At 39.3% G+C, this 21,326-nt stretch overlaps 1 protein-coding gene across 2 annotated transcripts; it reads left to right on the top strand.

Moving 5' to 3' along the window:
- The first annotated feature begins 9,553 nt into the window (after nt 1-9,553).
- On the top strand, nt 9,554-20,656 carry LOC141568697 (protein O-mannosyl-transferase TMTC1-like). 2 transcript variants are annotated; one of them, XM_074319315.1, is made up of 3 exons: nt 9,554-9,709; nt 10,246-10,413; nt 18,115-20,656. In XM_074319315.1, exons 1-3 carry the CDS (start codon nt 9,702-9,704, stop codon nt 18,164-18,166), a joined length of 228 nt encoding a protein of 75 aa, XP_074175416.1. In that variant the 5' UTR covers nt 9,554-9,701; the 3' UTR covers nt 18,167-20,656. The 2 variants fall into 2 exon arrangements, 1 of the variants encoding a protein (XP_074175416.1); XR_012491924.1 differs by lacking the exon at nt 18,115-20,656 and adding an exon at nt 11,976-12,740 and having other exon boundaries at nt 9,560-9,709.
- Nucleotides 20,657-21,326: the final 670 nt, after the last annotated feature.

The following is a 21,326-nucleotide window of genomic DNA, read 5'->3' as shown; positions in this document are numbered from 1 at the left end:
AAAGCACTTTTAAGGTAATTAAGCAGATTTTGTCCAATTATGACGCTTAACATAGACTTACTTGGATTATAGTTTCATTTGCTCATATCTACATTGAGTTTGAAGTCTTTGGGAGCAGAGTAACAATTGGGTTCATCTTTTTGCCTAACAGTCCCTTCACTCTTTGCATGTAGTGGGTGTTTGCTGAACGTATATTAAACTAAAACAAAAAAGTCTATAAAAATGAAACAATACAAAATTGAACAAATTGACCCTGCCTTGTACTTTATATATAGTCAAATTTAAGAGACAAATATGTATGTATTTACATGCATATATTTATACATAAATGTATAGATGTGTTTATATATTTATCTTTTAAATTTGACTAAATCTGATATTGCCTAGTATAATTACACAAATCCATTATACTGGATCAGTAAAACTTTAAAAAAGCAACAAAAAAGAGAAAAGAGAGTAACAACTTAAGTAGTGTTGGTAAATTTGTGGCTATTGCCTTTAGTAAGTGTAGTCCCGACAGCAGAAGGTGAGAGAGGTGAATTTGTCCTTCTCTCAGGCAATCTCAGGTCTGGTGAGCCTTCAGGGTAGGAGAATCTTGCTGTGGTAAACGGGATGCTAGTGTTTAAAGATATGTATTTTTCATATAACATGATGTCTTTACAAGAGTCTTATTTTATCTAGTACCCAGTAAAAAAAAAAAAGAAAAAAGAAAAAAAAACCCTATCCATTTGTCCCAGTTCTGGGTCCCAGAATGATTTCTCTGGGTTTGGCTTCTTGAGATATGGTATGTCATTCTCCAACATGGAGCCTTTTTGAAGGATTTTCAAGAGGAAGCTTGACTATACATGATTTTTTTTTTTTTGCTTTTTGCTTTATAGGCTGATTTAGAACCTACCCCCATGTGGCTACAGCAGTCTGTAAGCACTATGGCATTCTAGGCAGAGCCTCAAAGATGATTATTCCTTGTTGGAGATTAAAACCTAAGCTGTATTTAATGAGTCACTGCTGTTTGAAGCAAAGGAAGTAGATAGATGTTATAATACGGTTCTCTGAACAAATAATGGTTTCTTACAATGAAAACTATGACACACTGCTCTCATCACTAAGAACAGAAGAGCATGAAATGGGTTTGAAATATTGCAAGAAGGATGTATTTCAGATACAGGAAAGATTTGCCAGATACTGAGATGCTTTCTTGGGAGTAGTTTTATGTGGAAACCTCTTATATGGAAACTTTTCTTTTTAACCTCATTCTGCCTGGGGTAGTTTATTACCAGCATTTTTCAAAGTGTGTTCTAGCATTATACAGGATACTAAGAATGTTTATTCAAAATAGGGATTCTGTCATCAACTTCATCTCAGATCATTAGAGAAGTGCTGATTGAGACATATGAAGGTGGATGGATAAATTGTACAGACCTATAATGGCCCCTTCAGTGCACTATTGAAAATTTGTCTCACTTGTCATATCCCTACCTTCAAGAATAGCAACAGCCGGCCGGCCCGGTGGCTCAGGTGGTTAGCGCTCCATGCTCCTAACTCTGAAGGCTGCCGGTTCGATTCCCAAATGGGCCAGTGGGCTCTCAACCACAAGGTTGCCAGTTCAATTCCTCGAGTCCCACAAGGGATGGTGGGCTCCGCCCCCTGCAACTAAAATTGAACATGGCACCTTGAGTTGAGCTGCCGCTGAGCTCCCAGATGGCTCAGTTAGTTGGAGCGCGTCCTCTCAACCACAAGGTTGCAGGTTTGGACTCCCGCAAGGGATGGTGGGCTGTGCCCCCTGCAACTAGAAAAACGGCAACTGGACCTGGAGCTGAGCTGTGCCCTCCACAACTAAGACTGAAAGGACAACTTGACTTGGGAAAAAAAAAAAAGGGCCTGGAAGTACACACTGTTCCCCAATAAAGTCCTGTTCCCCTTCCCCAATCCCCAATAAAATCTTAAAAAAAAGAAAAAAATAGCAACAGCCAAATAAACCTTCACAGAGTTATCCTTTAACAATATCACATAAATAAGGATTCCTTTGGAACCTTTTGTTTTAATGTTATAGAGCACTTCTAACCAGTCAACAGTAACTGTAAGAAGTCTTGGGAGGAAAGTCATCTGTTCATCTGGTTGACTGTTGGTTAAAAAAGAGCCACCCACAGATGGGTAGTAGAGTTATTGGGGGAATCATTTCATAAATTATGTAAGTATCTAACCTCTATGCTGTACACCTGAAACTAACATAAAATAACATTGAATGTCAACTATGATTTTAAAACATCATTACAGGGACATATGGTACAGCATGGGGAATATAGTCAACATTCTAATAACTATGTACAGTGACTTGTTGGGGTTATCACTTTGTGAGGTGTGTAAATGTCTGATCACTATGTTGTTCTGGACACCTGAAAATAAATAAATAAATAAGGCTCACGGGTAAATAGGGAAGGACAAAAGCACAGAATGAGGCATTATGTTGTCTGTGTTACAATTCACTTTAAAAATGCATTCGTATCATATAGAGGAAAAACTGATGGCTGCTAGATGGGAGGGGGTGGGGATGAGGGAGAAGGAGAAGGAATCAGGCAGCATAAATTGGTAACTACGATATCACCACAGGGATATGAAGGACAGTTTGGGGAATTTAATCAATAATGCTGTAAAGATTTTGTAGGGTGTCAGATGAGCACATGTCTTATTAGGGTGACCACTTCATAGACGGTATAGATGCCTGACCACTGTACTGTACACCTGAAGCTGGAGTTGAATAATATTGTATGTCAACTATAATGTAATATATATATATATATATCCACGGGATATGGAGTACAGCACAGGGAATAGAGTCAATGACATTACAATAGATATATATGATGTCAGAGGGGCAATAGATTGGGGAGATAGGTTATCACTTTGTGAGGGGTGAAATGTCTGGCTATTGCATTGTTTTGTACACCTGAAACTAATAATAAGAAGAAGAAAAAGAACTAAAGAAAAACAAAAAAACTTCTAAATTTCAAAAAAAAATAATGCATTCGTGTCAACGTTATGTTGCCTGTGTTGTGAGGTTAAGTTGACTTCAATGTGCATTGTAGGGGTAGTTAGTTAGTATTTAAACTACTATACTTAAGAGTCCATGCTCTTGCGGGAACTCCACATGTTCTTCCAATATTGTTGCCAAAAGTCATGCTAGATGATTGTTCTTCAGTATGAAGGTTGTTAGAAAATCATTTTATACTAGTGCAATAAGTGGTGGCGAAGATAGGTGGCTGCCTAGAAAGAGTGTACAGGCACCATCACCCTTGAATGAAAAAGGTCCAAGACTGGTAAGTCCAGCAGCCTTACAGAGCTAGAACACAGGCTCTTCTGGTCCCGCGTCCCCACACTTCACAAAGGCTCTGAGCCTCACCTGACTAGGAGGCAGGCTGCTCTGCCTCGGATTATTTTCACATTGTCCTCAGAGAGAGCTTTCTATGCAGGATGGTGTAGGAGAGCTGCAAGACAGAGTGGGGACTTCTCTGAGCTTACCAGAGCAGATGGTGTAAAGCTCTTTTTATATTTGCTTGCTAATAAATATTTGCACTTGCGGCTGCATTGTATCCAAGACTTTCTGTCATTGTTACACCCCATCTGGCTCTAAATACCAAGGACCATCCAGTGTTTACAAAGGACCTGGCCATCTTTAAGCAGCCAAATTGGCTTAGGTTAATTTCCAACATGAGGACTCTGATATTTGGTATTAAAAAGTGACCCAATGAGAGAATATTTTTAAAGTTCACCTTCCTGGAATTACTAGAAATTCGACTCATTCAAATCCATCACGATCCATTTTGACATTAGTTACGTTGGCCAGTGGATTCTAATTGTCTGTATACAGATACTGTATAGAGACAGATATAGGACCATACTCAACAAAGTCCTTTTTTGGTAACAATTTAATGCCAATGGTTGCTGGAAAACCAGTTTTATTCTTTCCTTTTAGTCATCTTGAAGGAATTTTTTAGGAAAAAAATAACTCCCAGTTAGTGATCACTAGGTTGAGTTTTCACCATGTCTTTACCACATTTTCAAGCCTTGTGTGGATTATTTACAAACTTTATAGTTTCCTCTTTCTTGGACATACTTTAAAGATTTAGGCTGATAGCATTTGATGGAAAGCAGCCCTTTATGGATGCATCTTCCATGTCTTGATATATGTGTATGTGAATGCCTGCAGAGCTCATAGAAAAATACAGGTATTTGGTACCATTTTTAAACACCAAGCTTCTTTTTCTATCCATCACTACATTTTATTAGTCAATTACAATTGCCCTTTTAAATGATGGAGGCAGGCTGTTTGAATGTACATTTAATTATGGGGGAAGTGAACTATTCTTTTAAGTGAGTTATCTATGAAAGCAGCTTTTTAAACACCTCTTAAAAAGCAAAATAATCCATCACACTTTTATCACCATATGTCTCAGAAGCAGGAAATTGGGTTCTGTCCAAAGAGGACAGAAGATATTTTGCTTTGCATAAATGTAGCACAGATAGCAGGAATCAAATCTATATTAATAGGAGCTCCTCCAGAAGCTGTTATGCAAGTGAATCTTTCTCTTCTTTTTTAGCTGCTAAAATAGAAGCTTACTTGATTTATTGTTATTTTCATATGTCATGAAGTAAGCCAGAAGTTTCTCATCATATTTGTTTGATAAAATATGATGAACATTTGACTACCTTCAGGAAATGCAGCCCTAAAATATTTGGATCTTCAATAAGCAAGTGAAACTCTGGCAGTTATATTTGGTTTCTTTTCCTTAATTGCTCTCAGATCACAGTACACAACACATGTTCTAGGTAACAATGAATAAGAAGTGGTAGAAGAATGAGATATTACGTCTTATAATTTTATAAATGCAATAATTTTAATCTGCCTTCATCTGTCTATCATTGCTGCCACTAAGGGAAGAAAGGAAAACTTGGAAAAGCAAGTTTTGAATCAGCTAGGAGAAGAATGAAACGTACAAATCGACTCCTGTCTCTCAGCTATTTCATTTCTTCATTTAAATTTTATCAGTGAATTTTAGAGTTTATGAAAGTCATGTAATGAATCACCAACTTGAGCCAAGTACAGTGTGGGCGAGCAGCCATGCTGTTGAGGTCTTGAAACAACCATTTCCTGCCCTGTTCATCATCCTGTTGCTTACAGAGGAAAGAAAAAGCTAAATATGTCATCTATTCATGTCTGCATTTGAGGTACAGATATGGCCTGTGCTCATGAGAGATCTGTCCTAAATCCCTTTGCTGCAGGGTGTTGTGGTAGTTTAATCATATATCAGAGACACAACCAAATACAAAATCATTAAGAGATATGGTAGAAGTGATCTGGCTTCTCAGAATCAGCTTTGAACTTTTCTTACCTTACTATGGCCCCCAGATTCTCTGGCCCCACATCGTGCTGTGGATCTGTCTGTGCACGTGTCTGTGTCTGCCTGCATCTGTGTGTATCTTTGTTCATCAGCTGTGCCCCAGGTGCTGGAAGCTGAATTGGAAGTAAAAGAGGAAGGGACAGCCAGGAGCTTCCAGGTGATACTTTGGCCCCAGAGCTGGAATTCATCTGTGGTAATTCATAGCTTTAACAAAATCTGCCCTTCTTCCCTTATCTGCTTGGGCAGATGTGTGACTCTGTTGTTGGCAGCTGCATGGTAATCTGGACCTACACTCAGTTACATTGGAGACTCTTACAGGGGTGTTAAGAGAAGGAATTTCTCTTTGCAGCTCAGGAGGAGACTTTCCTGTATCCTCCCGAGCCAGAAAAAGAAAATCAAGCCCAGTAATAGCTGCCACAGGAAATATATTAATATCTCACCTCTTGTTTTCACAAGTTTGTTATGAGAAAGCTCAGAAAGCAACATTGATCACTCAGCTAAAGCACAAAAAAGTAATTTTCCTGAAGTTACACAGTTGATCGTGGATAAAATATGAATGCTGTTAGTAGCTGTGTTAATAAGTATTTTAATTCTAATCTCTAATCCGTTTCCTTGCGTAATTAGGAAGAAGTCAGTTTTCAGTAGGTTCTTTTCCTAACAATTAAATTAGTTTCTTTAAAAATTACAGCATTTTCTTTGGAAAATGTCCCAAAGTCCCTCTTTCTAGTCCCTTAGACTTTCTGAGTTTCGTCTAAACCTATTAGGCTGAAATAAGCTATACATCATTTAGCAAATTTTGTCATATCTCTGATCCCCAAGATCCAAAATGGGGTTGTCCTCCTAGTTTTTCTTATCCTAGGAGATTTAGCCATGTCCTAGTGAAATAATTTTTTGTAACTCCTCAATTTTCTGCTCGGCTATTCACTAGTGTTTTAAAGACATATCTTCTTAAATATTTTAAAACTATCTGAGCTGATTGTAAGGGAAGAAGAACAAATAGTAGTATGGACAATTAAAGTTTAGGTTAGAGAATCATTGGTAAATATTATTGTTTTCCAAATTGTCTTCATGGAAACTAGATAGTTTGCTCTGGTCTTAAGTGGGATATTTTTAAAATAAAGAGAAACACGGGCCTGCTTCCTACCTTTTCAAAGCAGCACTCCCCCTAGAAATAGGGAGTGGTGGCCTCCGCGTGTCAAATCTCCACTTTCTCCTCATCAGCCCCGCAGTGGCCTCACATCCCAGAGTAACATAATTCAAGTAGCACCAACTTTCAGAGCTAGAAGAACCTTTGGAACCCAACCCCACTGGGCTGAACTCTGAGCCCTAAGCCTCACTTGTCTCATTTTATAGTTGAGGCACCTTGAAGATGGAAAGGCTAATGTCTCTGGCCAAGATGACCAAGGATGTATTAACGGCAGGGCCACAACTTAAATCTGGACATCAGCTACTGATCTGAGACTGTATTTTCTATGCATGTGAGACCTTCAGTGGTCCTGCATTGCCTCTAGATAAAAGTCAAGTCCACGGCAGATCGTAGCAGACCCTCAGAATCTCTCTTCTGCCCATAAGTCTCATCTTATTCCCTGCCTGTCTTCCCTTGCCCTTTACACTCTCAAAGTACAGAATGACTCTTAAATACACTGTGTGGCATTTGCCACCTAGCTGCTTTGTAGATTCTGTACCCTCTGCCTGGAAAGCCCCTAGCCTTGACCCCTCCTTCAATATTTTCTGCCTAGTAAGCATTCACTCATTTTTCAAACCCAGATTGTCAACTCCACCAGGAAGCCCTCTCTAACTTCTCCCCTTCCCCTACCCAGTTTTCATTCTGGCCCAGTACATTTATTCATTTATCGATTTATTCAACAAATATTTCTGAACACCCACTAAGTACCAGGCCCTGAGCTAAGCACAAATCATGCACCAGTGAACACAACTGACCAGCTTACAATCTAGTGGGGAAGATAGACATTAAAGACAGTCAACACACAGATAAATGTGTCATTACAGCAGGGATGATTGCCTTGAAGGAAAGAACGACTGTGATTGGATGCTGAAGAACCTAAGAGCACCCAATGTTGTGAGCTTTCAATTTGCACATCAGGCTTCTGGAGGAGACTGACAGCGCCTTGACTCTCACCCCATCGCCATGTACCCAGCAGCTGGGAGCACCCTGGGGATTGGGAGGCAGGCAGGGAGTTGGGTGTCTGCTGTCATCTTATTCCCACCTCCTCCCAACCTACTGGCTGCTAAGCACTTGGGTGTCTGTTGAGTACAGAACATGATCATATACCCAGGAAAGTGAAGAAGGAGGTCAGGCCAGAAGGTGTGATATTTATGGGGTAAAGAGAATGTCTCTGTCAGATCCCCAATGAGGGCTGTTCTCTGATAATCGAGAGGAGGGGCAGGGAGGCAGCTCATTGAATAAAACATGATCCAAGGATATGGATAATGGCCTGGTGGGAGTCTAGTTAATACCTGCCCTCATCTCAATTCTAAGGATTAATTAATAGGATGTCTTACATACTCTTTACAGATCTCTTTGGGAAGACACGTGAATACTTTTATAGAAAGTATTTCAGTTTTTGAAAAGAGTCAAAAGAATATTCGACTATCTCAAAAAATAAAAGTGCACCTGTAAAAAGAGAACATCAACCCCGTACTTAATAATAGGCTCAGAGTTCATGAAGAACACTCTGCGAGATATTCATTCTCTGGGATATATTTTTAATTTTAGTAGGTACTTCCTCTTGATGTCACATGATTCTTATGAAGGTGTTTATTCTTTTTTAAATTATGTAAATTTTAAGTTTTTGAACTGAAATGTATTTGTAAACTCAAAGTATAATCTAAATTACAAAGACAGCTTGCAGCTTTTAAATTAAATGACTTGCTCTTTTTTTCACCTTCCCTTTTTCAGTTTTGGTGGGTCATAGAAATATAACATCTTACTGTATCCATTTGAGATGACGCCTCATCGTACTAGCTTTTTTCCCTCTTTGTGTTTTAAACTTAAAGGCTATAGTTCGTTAGGTAAAAATGACATTACTTCCAGAACCATTAATTATTTAAGGGAAACTCCAAGTCACAGTCTTCAAATGGAATCCCTCTCAGAAATTTTATTACTCTATGCATTGTAGTCAGTAAAACATGGGTGGTTTTTAAAGAAAATCCAGGTGACAAATATCCCAAGATGTTTAACACCTTTTACTTTGTGTACACAGAGTATTTGTAGTTTCTATTAAGAAGTCTTATTTTTTAATTATTTTGTTTACTTTTTATAATTATAATAGTAATAGGCTATTTAAACTGTTTATAAGAAATACCCCAAATGAAAAGTTTTGTATAGTTAAATGTTCTTGTTAAACATTTAAAAAAAAAAAAAAACAAGACCATCAATATATTAAATTCTACTTTAAATAGTCCTCCCTTCAAATGCATGTATACTATATACACACACGGAAATACAAACTATTTTTTAAAGTGACCATTAAAACATATTATTAGCAATAAACAGAAATGTTTTGTTACCTATAAATGATAGGAAACCTTCACAAATTAATATATACAACATCAGAGAAAGGTGTTTTCTTAGAATAATTTTTCATTTTAAAAAGTTTCATGGAAAAAATACTTGCTTCCTGGCTTAATTTGAGAGGTGCTAAGAAACTCTTCAACTCAGATAATCTCCCTCACTGGTACCAAATTTTACCATTTGCATTTCATTTCCTTTGTGCCAATCTTTGCTTCTGCTGGTGGGCTTTGGTGGAGGTGGTGATTTAAATTAATTCTATTCCTGAGAGGACAGTGATTTTCCATGATGCCTTAGTGAGCTTTGCTATCAGTTGCTTTGCTCCCTGAAAATCAGTCACTGAGGGTGACAGGGATTCTGAAAGGGGCCAGACCAAGAAGCCAGGTTGCTGTAGGGCTAGCCCAGAACAAAGAGTCATGGTCACTGATCCATGCAAATATCAGATGTTTCTGGGTGGCAAATGTGTGAATATTTTGACATGCCAGAGGTTTTAGCCTGAAGGCTTTCTCTGATGAATTCAGCACCCTGATCAAAAGGTTTTCATTGGTCTAATTTATTCATTCCTTCAGTGAGAACTTGACAAGTAAAGAGATGGTTAAATGCTGACTGAAGTGGAATTAAACCCAAATTAATTTGTCCTTCACTATTGTGTGTTTCAGAGACTGGAGCACAAGGAAGTGTTAGTGGGCTTGTTGTTCCTGGTTTTCCCGTTCATCCCAGCCAGCAATCTCTTCTTCAGGGTGGGCTTTGTGGTGGCCGAGAGAGTCCTTTACATGCCGAGGTAATTTCTGCTCATGATTTCCTCTTTATGAGACCTGCCCTCTGTCACCAAACTGACAGTTCCAGAGACGGTCCTTGAGTGTATAACGATTAGATCCTTGTGCAGCTAAGGTGCTTATTCCCTCAGCTTTGAAAACAGCCACAGAGAAGGTTGGATGAGCTCACGTTGGCACTCATTCACTCTAGTTTACAGTGGCTTAGCTCCAGTCCAAAGATTGACAGTTCCATGGGAAACACTGACTGGACTATATTCAGGATTTTAGCAGCAATCATTTGCCACGACATCTTTGTCCAAACATCTACAGCCTGAGCTGCTGAAATCCAGGGCACTTAGAGCGCGTGAGACAAACCTCTTAGGCTGTTCTGCAATAATGAAGAACTAGCAAACATGAGTGCAGCCCTTTAGAGGACTAACCTGTGAATATTTCTCAAGGGAAGAATGAGCTCTTTATGAAAGTTGGTTCCGTGGGGCAGAATGCTCAGGGGGTCTCCATAGCACCCTCACAGTAATCCTGCTTCTCCCACCCTGTTTTCCAGCATGGGCTACTGCATCCTGTTTGTGCACGGACTGAGCAAGCTCTGCGCTTGTCTGCATCGATGTGGGGCCACCACCCTGACCGTGTCCACTGTGCTGCTGCTGGTGCTTTTCTCGTGGAAAACCGTAAAACACAATGAAATTTGGCTGTCGAGAGAGTCCCTGTTTAGGTATGACTAGACGCATGAAAAGGAATCTCTTGCCATTTGTTTCTTTGTTTCCATATCTATTTCCAAACAAATGAGGTAAGTATGGGTCTGGTAATATGTGTTAATCGAGAAAATTTAGTGTAGTAATGTTCTGAATGGGAGATATAATTTAACTGAGGTCTTAACTTTAGTTTTTTCAAATGATAATTATACAAAATCTAACATGGGCTTGTTCTGAAGTAAATTTAAAGAAAAGGAGGCTTCTAAGAAGGTTTTTGGTCTATGAATTCAGAGGAAAACAATATTAATGATGAGCTGGGCTGTACAATCAGCTATAAACAAAATGAAATTGATAAACCTAATTTCACTGTTAAGTCAAGCAACTGGCAAAGGTGTTAACGCAGAAAGACAAAACAGAAATGCAATACGTTTTTAAAGAATATTCTAGGACATTAAGCTGTGACCTGCAGTCTATTTGCTATGTAAGGAAATGAAAAACTTTTTTTATGGTCTGGCAGGTTTTTATGTGGTAGAAGCTGTTTCTAAATATAACAACGTTAACTCACAACCCTATACTTATTGCAAAGTATAAACATTCTTTGGGACTGTCGCTCATCATGCTGTGTGTTCTGGGGTTTCTGCTTCACCACTTTTCCAGCCACAAGCACCTTCACCTGCATTCTACTTGTTTCTCAACACCATTTAAACTACCCCCAACTCCAACACACTGCCAGTGTATATATACCCTCTTGCAGTCATTTATTCCTACTAAATTAGCTGTCTGTGCTCATTAAGACCAAATTGGCCAATTCTATCAGCCTGGTTTGTCTTGCTTCCCTTTTCAGTTGGTGCCCAGTGGTTGGTCATTTTAGATGAGTACCTGGTATCCCATCTGCTACCTTTGACTTCCCTCTCTTGATTTTCTTTGTGCTTAATTTGCTAATTCCCAACCTTGAAAAGAATCCTCTAATCTGTATTCCTTCTATTGAAAAGCCACAAAGTTTACTGGCTAATATCTTTAAAACAGGCTGTTCCCTTCCCCCCAACAAATTTGTTCTCTTTGTTCTCAGCTGTGTTGTGACTGAAACTTGCTCATCTCTAGTTCATAGCTCATGACATGTCCCAGTCTCCCAGTGTTCATTGTAAAGCTGTTCCTCATCCCCTGTCACCTCACTCTGTGGGTGACTTTGATTCCTCCCACGGTTTGATTATGAGGATTCAATTAAATAAAGTGTGTGAGGTGCCTAAAGTCTGTGAGTAGTGTTCACAAGTACCATCTTTGCTCTGCTAAGACAACAGAGGTCACGTGGAATGACCTCTGTCATGTTCTCTAGTTCACCAGCTCCATTTTCATCTTCCTCCTTCCCTGGTGCCTCAGAGAAAGAGTTGTGTCTATTATGAAGTATGTCAAATGTCATTCAATTATTTCTGAAAAGGCAGCTTTCCTCACTTACACAGATAAATGACAAAATTAACTCACAAGTGGAAATTCTGAAGCATAAAATTCTATTGGTAATTCTAGTCACAAGTCTCTCGTTAGTTCATCCCGATCATTCCATTCTCATCTGTGTCTCTCTCACCAGTTGCCATTGAAAGGAGATTTGGATTCGGCAAACTTTAGACAAGAGAAACAGTTCTTCAAGACTGAGCCTTTCTGTGTCAAACTGCTCCACCATACCAGGGTTTATATAATCCCGTGGGAACACCTGTCGGGATGTTACATTGGTGTACATTAGTGGCGAGTAATAAAAATTGACTTTGGATAACTTAAAGAAGAAGAACATATTGCAAGAGTTGGGGGAGCTCACATAATTGAAGGGAACATTGAGGAATCTGGCTTGTACTTAGCAAGAGATGGGAGGTGTTATGGGCTAGATTGTGTCCCCCCAAAACTCATAATGTGGAAGCCCAATTCCCTAGTACCTTAGAATGTGACTGTATTTGGGTTTTTGAAGAGGTGATTAAGTTAAAATAAGGGCACTGGGGGGACCCTAATCCAATCTGACTGGTGTCCTTATAAGAAGAGTCTATTAGGACACATAGACATCAGAGAAGCACATGCACAGAAATAAGACGAGATGAGGACACAGCGAGAAGGCAGCCATCTGCGAGCCAAGGAGAGAGATGTCAGAGGAACCCAAACCTGCTGACAACTTGATATGAACTTCTAACTTTCAGAACTGTGAGAAAATAAATGTCTATTTTTTGTGGTATTTTGCCACTCAGTCTGTGGTATTTTGTTACGGCAGCCCTAGTAAACTAACACAGGGGCTTGAGAGTAAGCTCTGAGAATCATGACTAAAACAAACAAGTAAATTCCCATCATTTTTGTTTCTCCTGGTGAGAAAATCCCGTTATCTGAGCTTGAATTCAGATCATATAGCCTTGTCCCCAGCAGGTTAGTGAGATGACTGCCTCGTCCCAAGCTCCTTGGATTCCATGATGAAAAGAGCAGAGAACCTTGAATGCACACAGTAGGCAGAGAGGGAATTTTCCAGTAGGAAATCAGGTATGGCTAGGAAAGGGGGAGCAGATTCTGGGATGCCAAAAAAAAAAAAAATGACAAATGTTGTTTGTATTCTGCTCTGATAAGCCATTTTAAACTCATCTGATTTTTAAAAAACCATTTTACTTTCTTGATAGAAAATAAACATTCAGTTTGGCATGCATGCCTTCTCTTTTTTAACTACACTAAGTGGTACTGTGTAGGGGACTCAGAAATTAACCTTTGCTTTGGGATTTCATTTCGTTTCCATCATGCTAGAGCAAGTATATTGTGATTTATAATAAGAAATACATATTTGGTCTCCATCCCAGGATGTGGCACCTAAAACCCTTGGAATGTCCTAAGGAATGAGAAAGATAAAGGTGTCTTTTGTTGTGTCAGTGAGGTGACTTTGGGCATGCCTAGAGAGAGTGTGGAAGCTCTATGACCTTTCCCCATACCTTGCCCTGTGTATCTCTTCCATCTGGCTGCTCCTGAGTTATATTCTCTTATAATAAACTGGTGATCTAGTAAGTAAAAAGTTTTCCTGAGTTCTGTGAACTGCTCTAGCAAATTAATCAAACCCAAGCAGGGGATTGTGGGAACTTCCAATTTACAGTTCATCAGAAGCACAGGTAACCACCTAGAGAGATTGGCACTTGAAGTGAGTGGTGGGACCGTCTTGTCGGACTGCTGACTTCAACATGATCCACTTCAGAAAATTAGAAGCAATGTCAATAGTTTGGGTGAAGATGATGTTTTGACAGAGGCCCTACTTCAGTTTTCATCTCTGTTCGAAACTGTAAACCCACTCAACCATTCCCAGGACATAATGGCTTTGCCGAGGCCTCTCTAATTAGTTGGAGTAGTTTTGTTGGGCAGTGCTAGTAGCAAATCTACAGAAAATATTAGCATAGGCCTTTGTCTTGGAGAAGATTTAAATTCTGGTCAAGTTCCAGCCTTTTCAAATGAGCTTCTTTGCACAAAAGAGATCCCACTAACAGATACATGTTCAGGATGACACAAAGGACGGGTCCTCCCCCCATTTCCACTGGCAAGAACCTTACAAACAAGAAGCACCAGAACTCAGCACCATGTGTCATAATACCGTTAATGAAGGCTTCCGGTTACTGGAATGCTGCGCTCAATGGCTTATACACGTGAACTCGGTCTGTATCATTCCAATTTACACTAAGAATCCAAGGCTCAGCAAGAGTGAGTCATCTGCACATATTGACACAACTAGCAAGAGGAGAGCCAGGATTTGAGCATGCATCTGATTTGAAAGCCAGAGAATACACAAACGTGTGTTTGTATGTTTTCCAACCTAAACTAGACTCAGTGTAAGCAAAGAGTAATATTCACAGTCATGCTGCAAGACATTTTCTTTAATACCTATTCAAAAGAAGCCATCTGATATCCCAACCTGGGGATGGTGATGACAGCACATCTTCACCTGGGTACAGTTATTGCCCACGTTACCTTACTTTTGGATGAAGTCAATTACTGAAATGCCTTTCACACTGATTAATTTTTCCTCCAGAGTCTTCAAAACTACCAAGAAAAACATAAAATAAGTTTTCCTTGACATCCAGTTCATGGACTCTCTAAAACTTGCTTAGGAGTATCCATGAACCGCAGGTTAAGAACCCATGGCCTTGATCAGGAAGAGAGATTAGGATTGGGGCCATATTCCCTGCCAAATACTGTGTTTCTCCGAAAATAAGACCGGGTCTTATATTAATTTTTGCTCCAAAAGACACATTAGGGCTTATGTTCAGGGAATGTCATCCTGAAAAAATCATGCTAGGGCTTATTTTCCAGTTAGGTCTTATTTTCGGGGAAACATGGTAGGTTAACCAGCTGTGTGTTCATTGGGAGAAAGTTGAAGGAGCTGATCTCACTATTACTTAAAAATTAACACTTCAGACCAGGGGTAGGCAAACTATAGGCTTTGGGTCAAATCCAGCCCTCCATCTATTTTTGTAAGTAAAGTTGTACGGTACACAGCCATGCCTGTTTCTGTATTTTCTATAGATGCCCTCATGCTACAAGAGCAAAGTGGGACAACAGAGATTGTAGGGCTCCCCCCAAAATCATTTACTCTCTGGCCCTTTACAGAAAGTTTCCCAACCTTTCCAACCTGTTGAAAGCATTCCATTGACTCACACTGCACTTCAAATAAATCCCAAAGTCTCTAACATGACTCCCAAGCCACTTCAGGTCTCTGCTCCCAGACTCAGCTTTCTAAGATCCAGCCACCCTGAATTTCATGCAGTTCCTCAAAAGCCCAATGCTCTCCTTTTTATAAGTCCTCTGCTTAGGACAATCTGCCCCTCCCCTATCTGCTTTGCCTTCTAGAAGCTAATTGCAGTCTATTCTTGAAGTCTCAGCTTAGCTGTCGGCGCCTCCTCGCTTTCCCTGGTTTCCAGGTCTGGGTTAAGCCTCCTCTTCTTTGATTCCATGGCACTTTGATCAACACTGTAATAAGCTGTTTTGTAATTGCCCATATTTCCTGCCTTTCTGTAAGCTCCTTGAGAGCAGGAATTCCACCTGTGCCCAACACCCAGCTCAGTGCGTGGTACATAGTGGGCCCTGCACATACATATATTGAATTACTCAGATTTTCAAATGCTTGAAGATTAATTTGTCCGGACCATCTCATTTCTGGAACATTCCCCTATTGATGGTTCTGCTCTGAGCTGCATAAACCTTTATCTTTTCCTTTCTTTCCATTCACTTAGAATTCCACTCTGTGCATTTTGGCCAGGCCAGGCACATGATAATTATCTTAAACAAGCGTGACTTCATTACCGACCATTTCTGAGTAATTAAGAAACTTTCTGAGCCCCCATGCACACCCCTACATCGGAATGTGGATTCCTTCCAACAGACACCCCTGAGCACTGTGCATGCAAAGGAGGAAGCAGGCTAGGAGGGAGGTAGATGAATCTTGCACACACACGCAAGGCATGTGGCTTCCCACATTGAAGGAAATCAGAATGGTGGCAAAGAATAAAAGGAAAGAAGGCATAGAATAAAGAGACGCTGCACAGTATATCTGATCTCGTGTTTTATAGAGGGGTTGTGGTTTTGGATTATTCTCCTTTTATGAAAGCCATTTAATCTTTTCTTCCTTTGATTCTCTATTGTGCTCACAGAGATAACTGAGGCTATTTCCTCAAATCTCCATGATTAAAAGGCCTGCCCCTTTTAGGTGGGTAGACATGAAAGGAAAAAGCAGTGTGCTTAGTGCCAGGCTCCTCCCAGAAGGATGAGTGTCTGTAATTATCCCTTGCAGCGTCTACCTTTGCAACAGCACAGGCCCACCGTCGTCCCATCTTCTGCCCACTGCACCCTAAATTAGGAAAGCTAGATTGGCCTGATAATTGAGATTGTTTCCCTACTTGTATGATGTGCCCTCAGATCTAGAAAGGGTCCTGCTGTGCTCCAGCAGATGCCTCAAGTGAGATGACAGAGCCCTGACCTGGCTCTGAGTGTGTCTCTGGTGGCACATAATAATGCCTATGTTTACACGTGAAGGGCATTTTGTTCAGATGCTGGTAGCATGTTTGTTTAAATGTGCATACCTGCCTTCTTCATCATTTTCCATATAGACATATTTAGTATCTCAATCCAAGATGGCAGGGTAGATAAACACCATGCCTGCTCCCTTTAATGAACACATTAAAATTACAACTAAATTATAGAACAATCAACCTGGAGAACCATCTGAAGTCTTGCTGAACAGAAGGTTTATAACTAAGGATATAAAGAAGCCATGTCGAGACTGGTAGGAGGGGTGGAGACGCAAAATGGGCTTGTCCCAAACCTCCGTGTGGCAGTTGAGAACTGGGAGGAATATCTCGGCTATGGAGATTCCTCCCCGTAGGAGCCAGAAACCCCAGCCCCACACCGGCCTCCCCAGCCCAGAGTACTGGTGCTGGCAAAAGGAGCCCCCACAACATTTGGCTGTGAAAAACAGTGGGGATTCCAACCATCCAGGTGGGGTAGAAGGCTTCAGGACACCCAGTCCTCTTAAACGGCCACGTACAGACTCACTCGCTCACCAGCACTCACCTTGGGCTCCAGCGGAGGGACGGTTACTTGGGGTGCATCAGAGGCATATGGGGGTCAGAATGAGGTGTGTGACTTTGAAGCAAGGAGTGGAGGACAGTCAGCATTTTCCCTGTGTGGAATCCCTTTCCTGTGCAGCCAGCAGGTGGGCGCCATCTTTCCTGTGTTGAGCCCTCCCCCTCCAGGCAAATCTGAATCTGATTGGCCTGGTGAGCTCTGCTGCTCCATCCAGCTGACTCACTAAGACCCTCCTCCACCCCACTCCCCCAACACCAGAGGCATTTTCTCTGCTAGGACCCAGCCCCACCTGCACTTCATTCTTTCTTGAAAAACCATCAGAATCTGCAGGCCAGAGGCAGGTGGCAACTGGAAAGCATGGCATTTGTTTTATTCCTTGGACATTATCTCAGTTTTTCTACATTAAAGCCAGTTTTGTTCCTTCTGTGACAGAGATGGAGAGAACCTAGTCAATGGACAAATGTGTCCACTCTAAATATAATAGAAACATCTGAATTATGTAGCTGTGATCATTTTGCTTTTGCATTGTTTAAAAAGTAAGCAAATTCCCTTGTTTCCTATATCAGCACAAACGCTATTTATTGATGTATATCCAGACCTCCTTTGCATTCACTTTTGAACTTTGGGTGTGTTGGCCTCCCACTTTGGGAGTGGAGGGGGATATGAGACAAACAGGGGAACTCAAATGAAGAACCATTTTAGGGATATGAATTATTTTTATTTTTATATAATTTATATTTATTTGTATAAATTGTATACACCTTTCTTTCTTCATATTGCTAGCTTTACTGATACCCTGTTCTGAAGACATCTATGTAAATCCCTCATATTCCCACCACTTTGTGTAGAGGACACTATGTGAGCAGGTTGTCAGCAATCCCACCAGACCAGGAAATGAGAATTTTCTACCAAAAGAACTTGCAAATAACTCTATAAGCCATAAAGCCATGAAATTTATTTAATCATGGTAGTTTTGTGTAATATTTCCAAATCTTGCTTTACTTATGGGTTATATTTTTACTACTGTGTGACAAATATATGCTCTCCTGCCAAATTTGTAGACCTCCAGCAGGAAAATTTATAAAAACTTTAAATTGCTTTTCTTTTTTTTTCTTTCTTTTTTTTTTTTTTTTAACACACAGGAAGTTGACCATAAAGATTGACACGGGCATACCCTTTCTGAAGAGCGAGTAAAGGAAGTCTTCATTTTACTCAGTTTTATTTTGGTTGTAGAATACCTGGATTTAGAAAAAAGAAAAAAAAAGAAAAAACAAACTGTGCCATGCTTACAAATGTTTGAACAATCATGGCTTAGCATTTACTCTATTTCAGGTTATAGCCACACCATGCAAGTGCCCTGAGCAACCTTGGAAAACTGACAAGAGACACAAAAGAAGCAAAGATGTCCTTTCAGTGGTCTCTTCAGCTACATCCACAACACAACTGGGCTCTTAGATTTCGGGAATCTCCTTAAGTGGAACATCTAACACTGATCAGCTGGCCATGTGATTCCCAGAAATCCTTTCCTTCTCAGCTCATTTAACTGTGGTTATTAGGGCTTTCAAGCTTTTGAAGGCTGTAACATTCACCTGAATTGATTGTATCCCTTGTCAGTTAAGAGAAGCATTTACCACAATGTTTTCCTAGAAATACAAATTCTGAGGGATGTTAATAGCTGCTAATTAAGTGTGGGCAGGGGAGAGTTCAATGGTCAAACAAACTCAGGCAGTGCTGAGTTAAGCAAAAATAAATCGGTTTCTTCATTAGGAGAGTCATTAATATACTAACCCATCTCATGAATCTTCAAGAAGGGAATGCAGTATTCTGAATTTCCCAAGAAATTATTTTTTGAAGCAAGGACTGGAGGACAGTCAGCATTTTCCGAAGACAAAGCAGTCCATGGATATACATTTCTAAGAAGACTGGTCTAGGTGGGGGAAAAGAAGTATTTTAAAGTGTTGTCATGAAAATAGCATGAGTACACCAACTTTTACTAGAAGTAGGAAATGAAGTGAGATTTACCTGCAGTTAGTGGTGGTAAAGGTTTGCTTTTATGAGTAACTCCTAGAAACAATCAATGATGCTTGATTTTCATTCACTGCTCTCTTAAGGATTAATAATACAACCAGGGTCACTGAAAACTGGGAGACAAGTAGAGTTCTGCACCTTACATTCCTATTAATGATGGCAATGACCATGGTAGAAGGAATTTCAAAGGAGTGGTGGTGGGAATAGGGGTGGAACTTCTGAACTTAAAAGTCATGTTGAAAATAATATAATGAATGTAAAAATGTAAAACAAATGTAAAAATGATTGGGACAAAAGAAAGTAGTAATACATTCATCTCTACCTATTAGTACATTAGCAGTTAATACACATATTAAACTGGTTTCCATTTCACAAACTGAGATATATACTTGTCCATTTTGGTATATCTTAAAGTACTTACCATGGTTCCTTGTTTAAATAAATCAAAATAACTCCTCAGAAGTTTGATCATCCCACATCACATTATTGTAACACCCTATTTTATCTACAAAGATGAACAACTGAAATTAACATTAAACTTTTCTTTAAAAATAGCGAACATTTTTAAAAAAGGATTTTCTTTTAAAACTCAAAATTCAATATTTTGAATATGGTGATGAACTAGGTTTCCCTTTTTATGTATAAATGTTTATGTCCACGTCAATCAGTAAGTATTCTAGAATTCCTAGATTGCCTAAGAATACATAATTTTCTCCTATGTGTACCTAAGCTTCTTCAGGAAGCCATTTTCCTGGCTCAGTCCATTCCTGGGAAGGTCATGGCTGCTCAGATGAGCAGACATACTTATACATCAGTTGACACAGTTGCCTTTGGTTCTGTCTGTCATCAATGCCTTGTCAAAGACTCAAATGGCTGTCACGTGGCCCCTTATCATCTTGTAGATTACTGTGTAGCTGATAAGTCTTTTTTCTTCACCATATTAATTACCTCAATATTTCAGTGTAATGAATCTTTTTCTCCTGCCTTTTTATTCACTTTTAGGGGCATATTCACTCAGAGGTTTTCCCTATACAAACTCTTACTAATTTGTATAAGTGTTGTATTTTTGTGTGTGTGTATTTATTTTCAGCACCATCTTAAGAGAAGCATTGATTTGAGTTAATCATGGAATAAGCTTAACATAGTACAAGGTGATAGATTTTATCCTTTATGTTTAAGAATAGCTTCATCTGTCTTGTTGGAAAAAAAAAAAAAAAAACGGGATATACTACACAAAATCGATGCCAATAAAATACTATTTTTAAAAGTGAAAGAAAAAATGTGATTTAGTACAAGCCAAGTAAGCTTGAAAATTAGGTGATATTGCTATAATTTGGTATACATGATTAAATTGAACACAGAAGGGCATGCTCTGAAAGCTATACCATTTTGCACCAAGAAATTCCCAAAGGCAATAAAAGGGAATCAAAGAACAGGAGAAAATCTGTGCCAGTTATTTTTTTTTCCAGGTTTATTGAGATATAATTTACAAAATTGTAACTAGTTATTATTACATTATTTAAGCTTAGGACTATATGATGCTTATTATTTTACTCTGCTATTTTAAGTTTTGGTTACTTACTTATTGTTTTAAAATCACTGCCATATCTCAATATGTCCTGCTCAGGGACCAAATAACAAAAACTGAAAAAATTTCTTTCAATGACTTTTTGGGTTTCTGAACCATACCATATCATTAAAATCTTATTTCAAGACTCATGTGGATGTGTTGTGTGTGTGTGTGTATACACTTCTTTCTAAAACAACCAGCTTTAATGGCCTAGTTATAAATGCCATTTCATTGTAATGGAAGATTTCCTTCCATTGATGGTTATAACATTGTGCCAAATGTAGCTGTGAATGAAAACAATAACAGAGAGCTCCAAAGTTTCATTTTGCCAAGTCTTAGGGAAGAAAATGATACTGTGAAGTTTCTTTCTTTGAAAGTTACATATTCTCTTTAGTACATGTCAATAACATTTAGGAAATATTTTATTCTTTTGAGCACGGAAATGGTGGTGTTTTTTTACAATAAATAAATTTGTATTTATAAATATCAAATAAGAAAACATGCATCTAATTTCATCAGCTCTTGATGTTTAGCCATACTAATGATAATGGTTTATATTTGTATGGTACTTTGTAGTGTTCTGAGTGCCAATCATTATTTCATTAGAACCTCACAATGAGTAGTCAAAATAAAAAGACAAAGAGACAATAGAAGCCCTGAAGATTCAATAACTTGTTCAGGGTCACTCAGCAAACTAGTTTCAGGGCTGGAGTTGCCAACCTGCTTTACCACCTGCCCCTCCACATATAGATTGTA

This window comes from Rhinolophus sinicus, linkage group LG02 (genome assembly GCF_036562045.2).
Source record: "Rhinolophus sinicus isolate RSC01 linkage group LG02, ASM3656204v1, whole genome shotgun sequence".
NCBI lineage: Eukaryota > Metazoa > Chordata > Mammalia > Chiroptera > Rhinolophidae > Rhinolophus > Rhinolophus sinicus.
Note: the sequence above shows the minus strand (reverse complement) of the source record. Positions and strands in the feature narration are given on the sequence as shown.

Bases quoted from the DNA above. Each gene is read 5' to 3' on its own strand.
- LOC141568697 (XM_074319315.1), top strand. The intron at 10,414-18,114 runs GTATGACTAGAC...TTTAACACACAG, and splicing joins TCGAGAGAGTCCCTGTTTAG to GAAGTTGACCATAAAGATTG.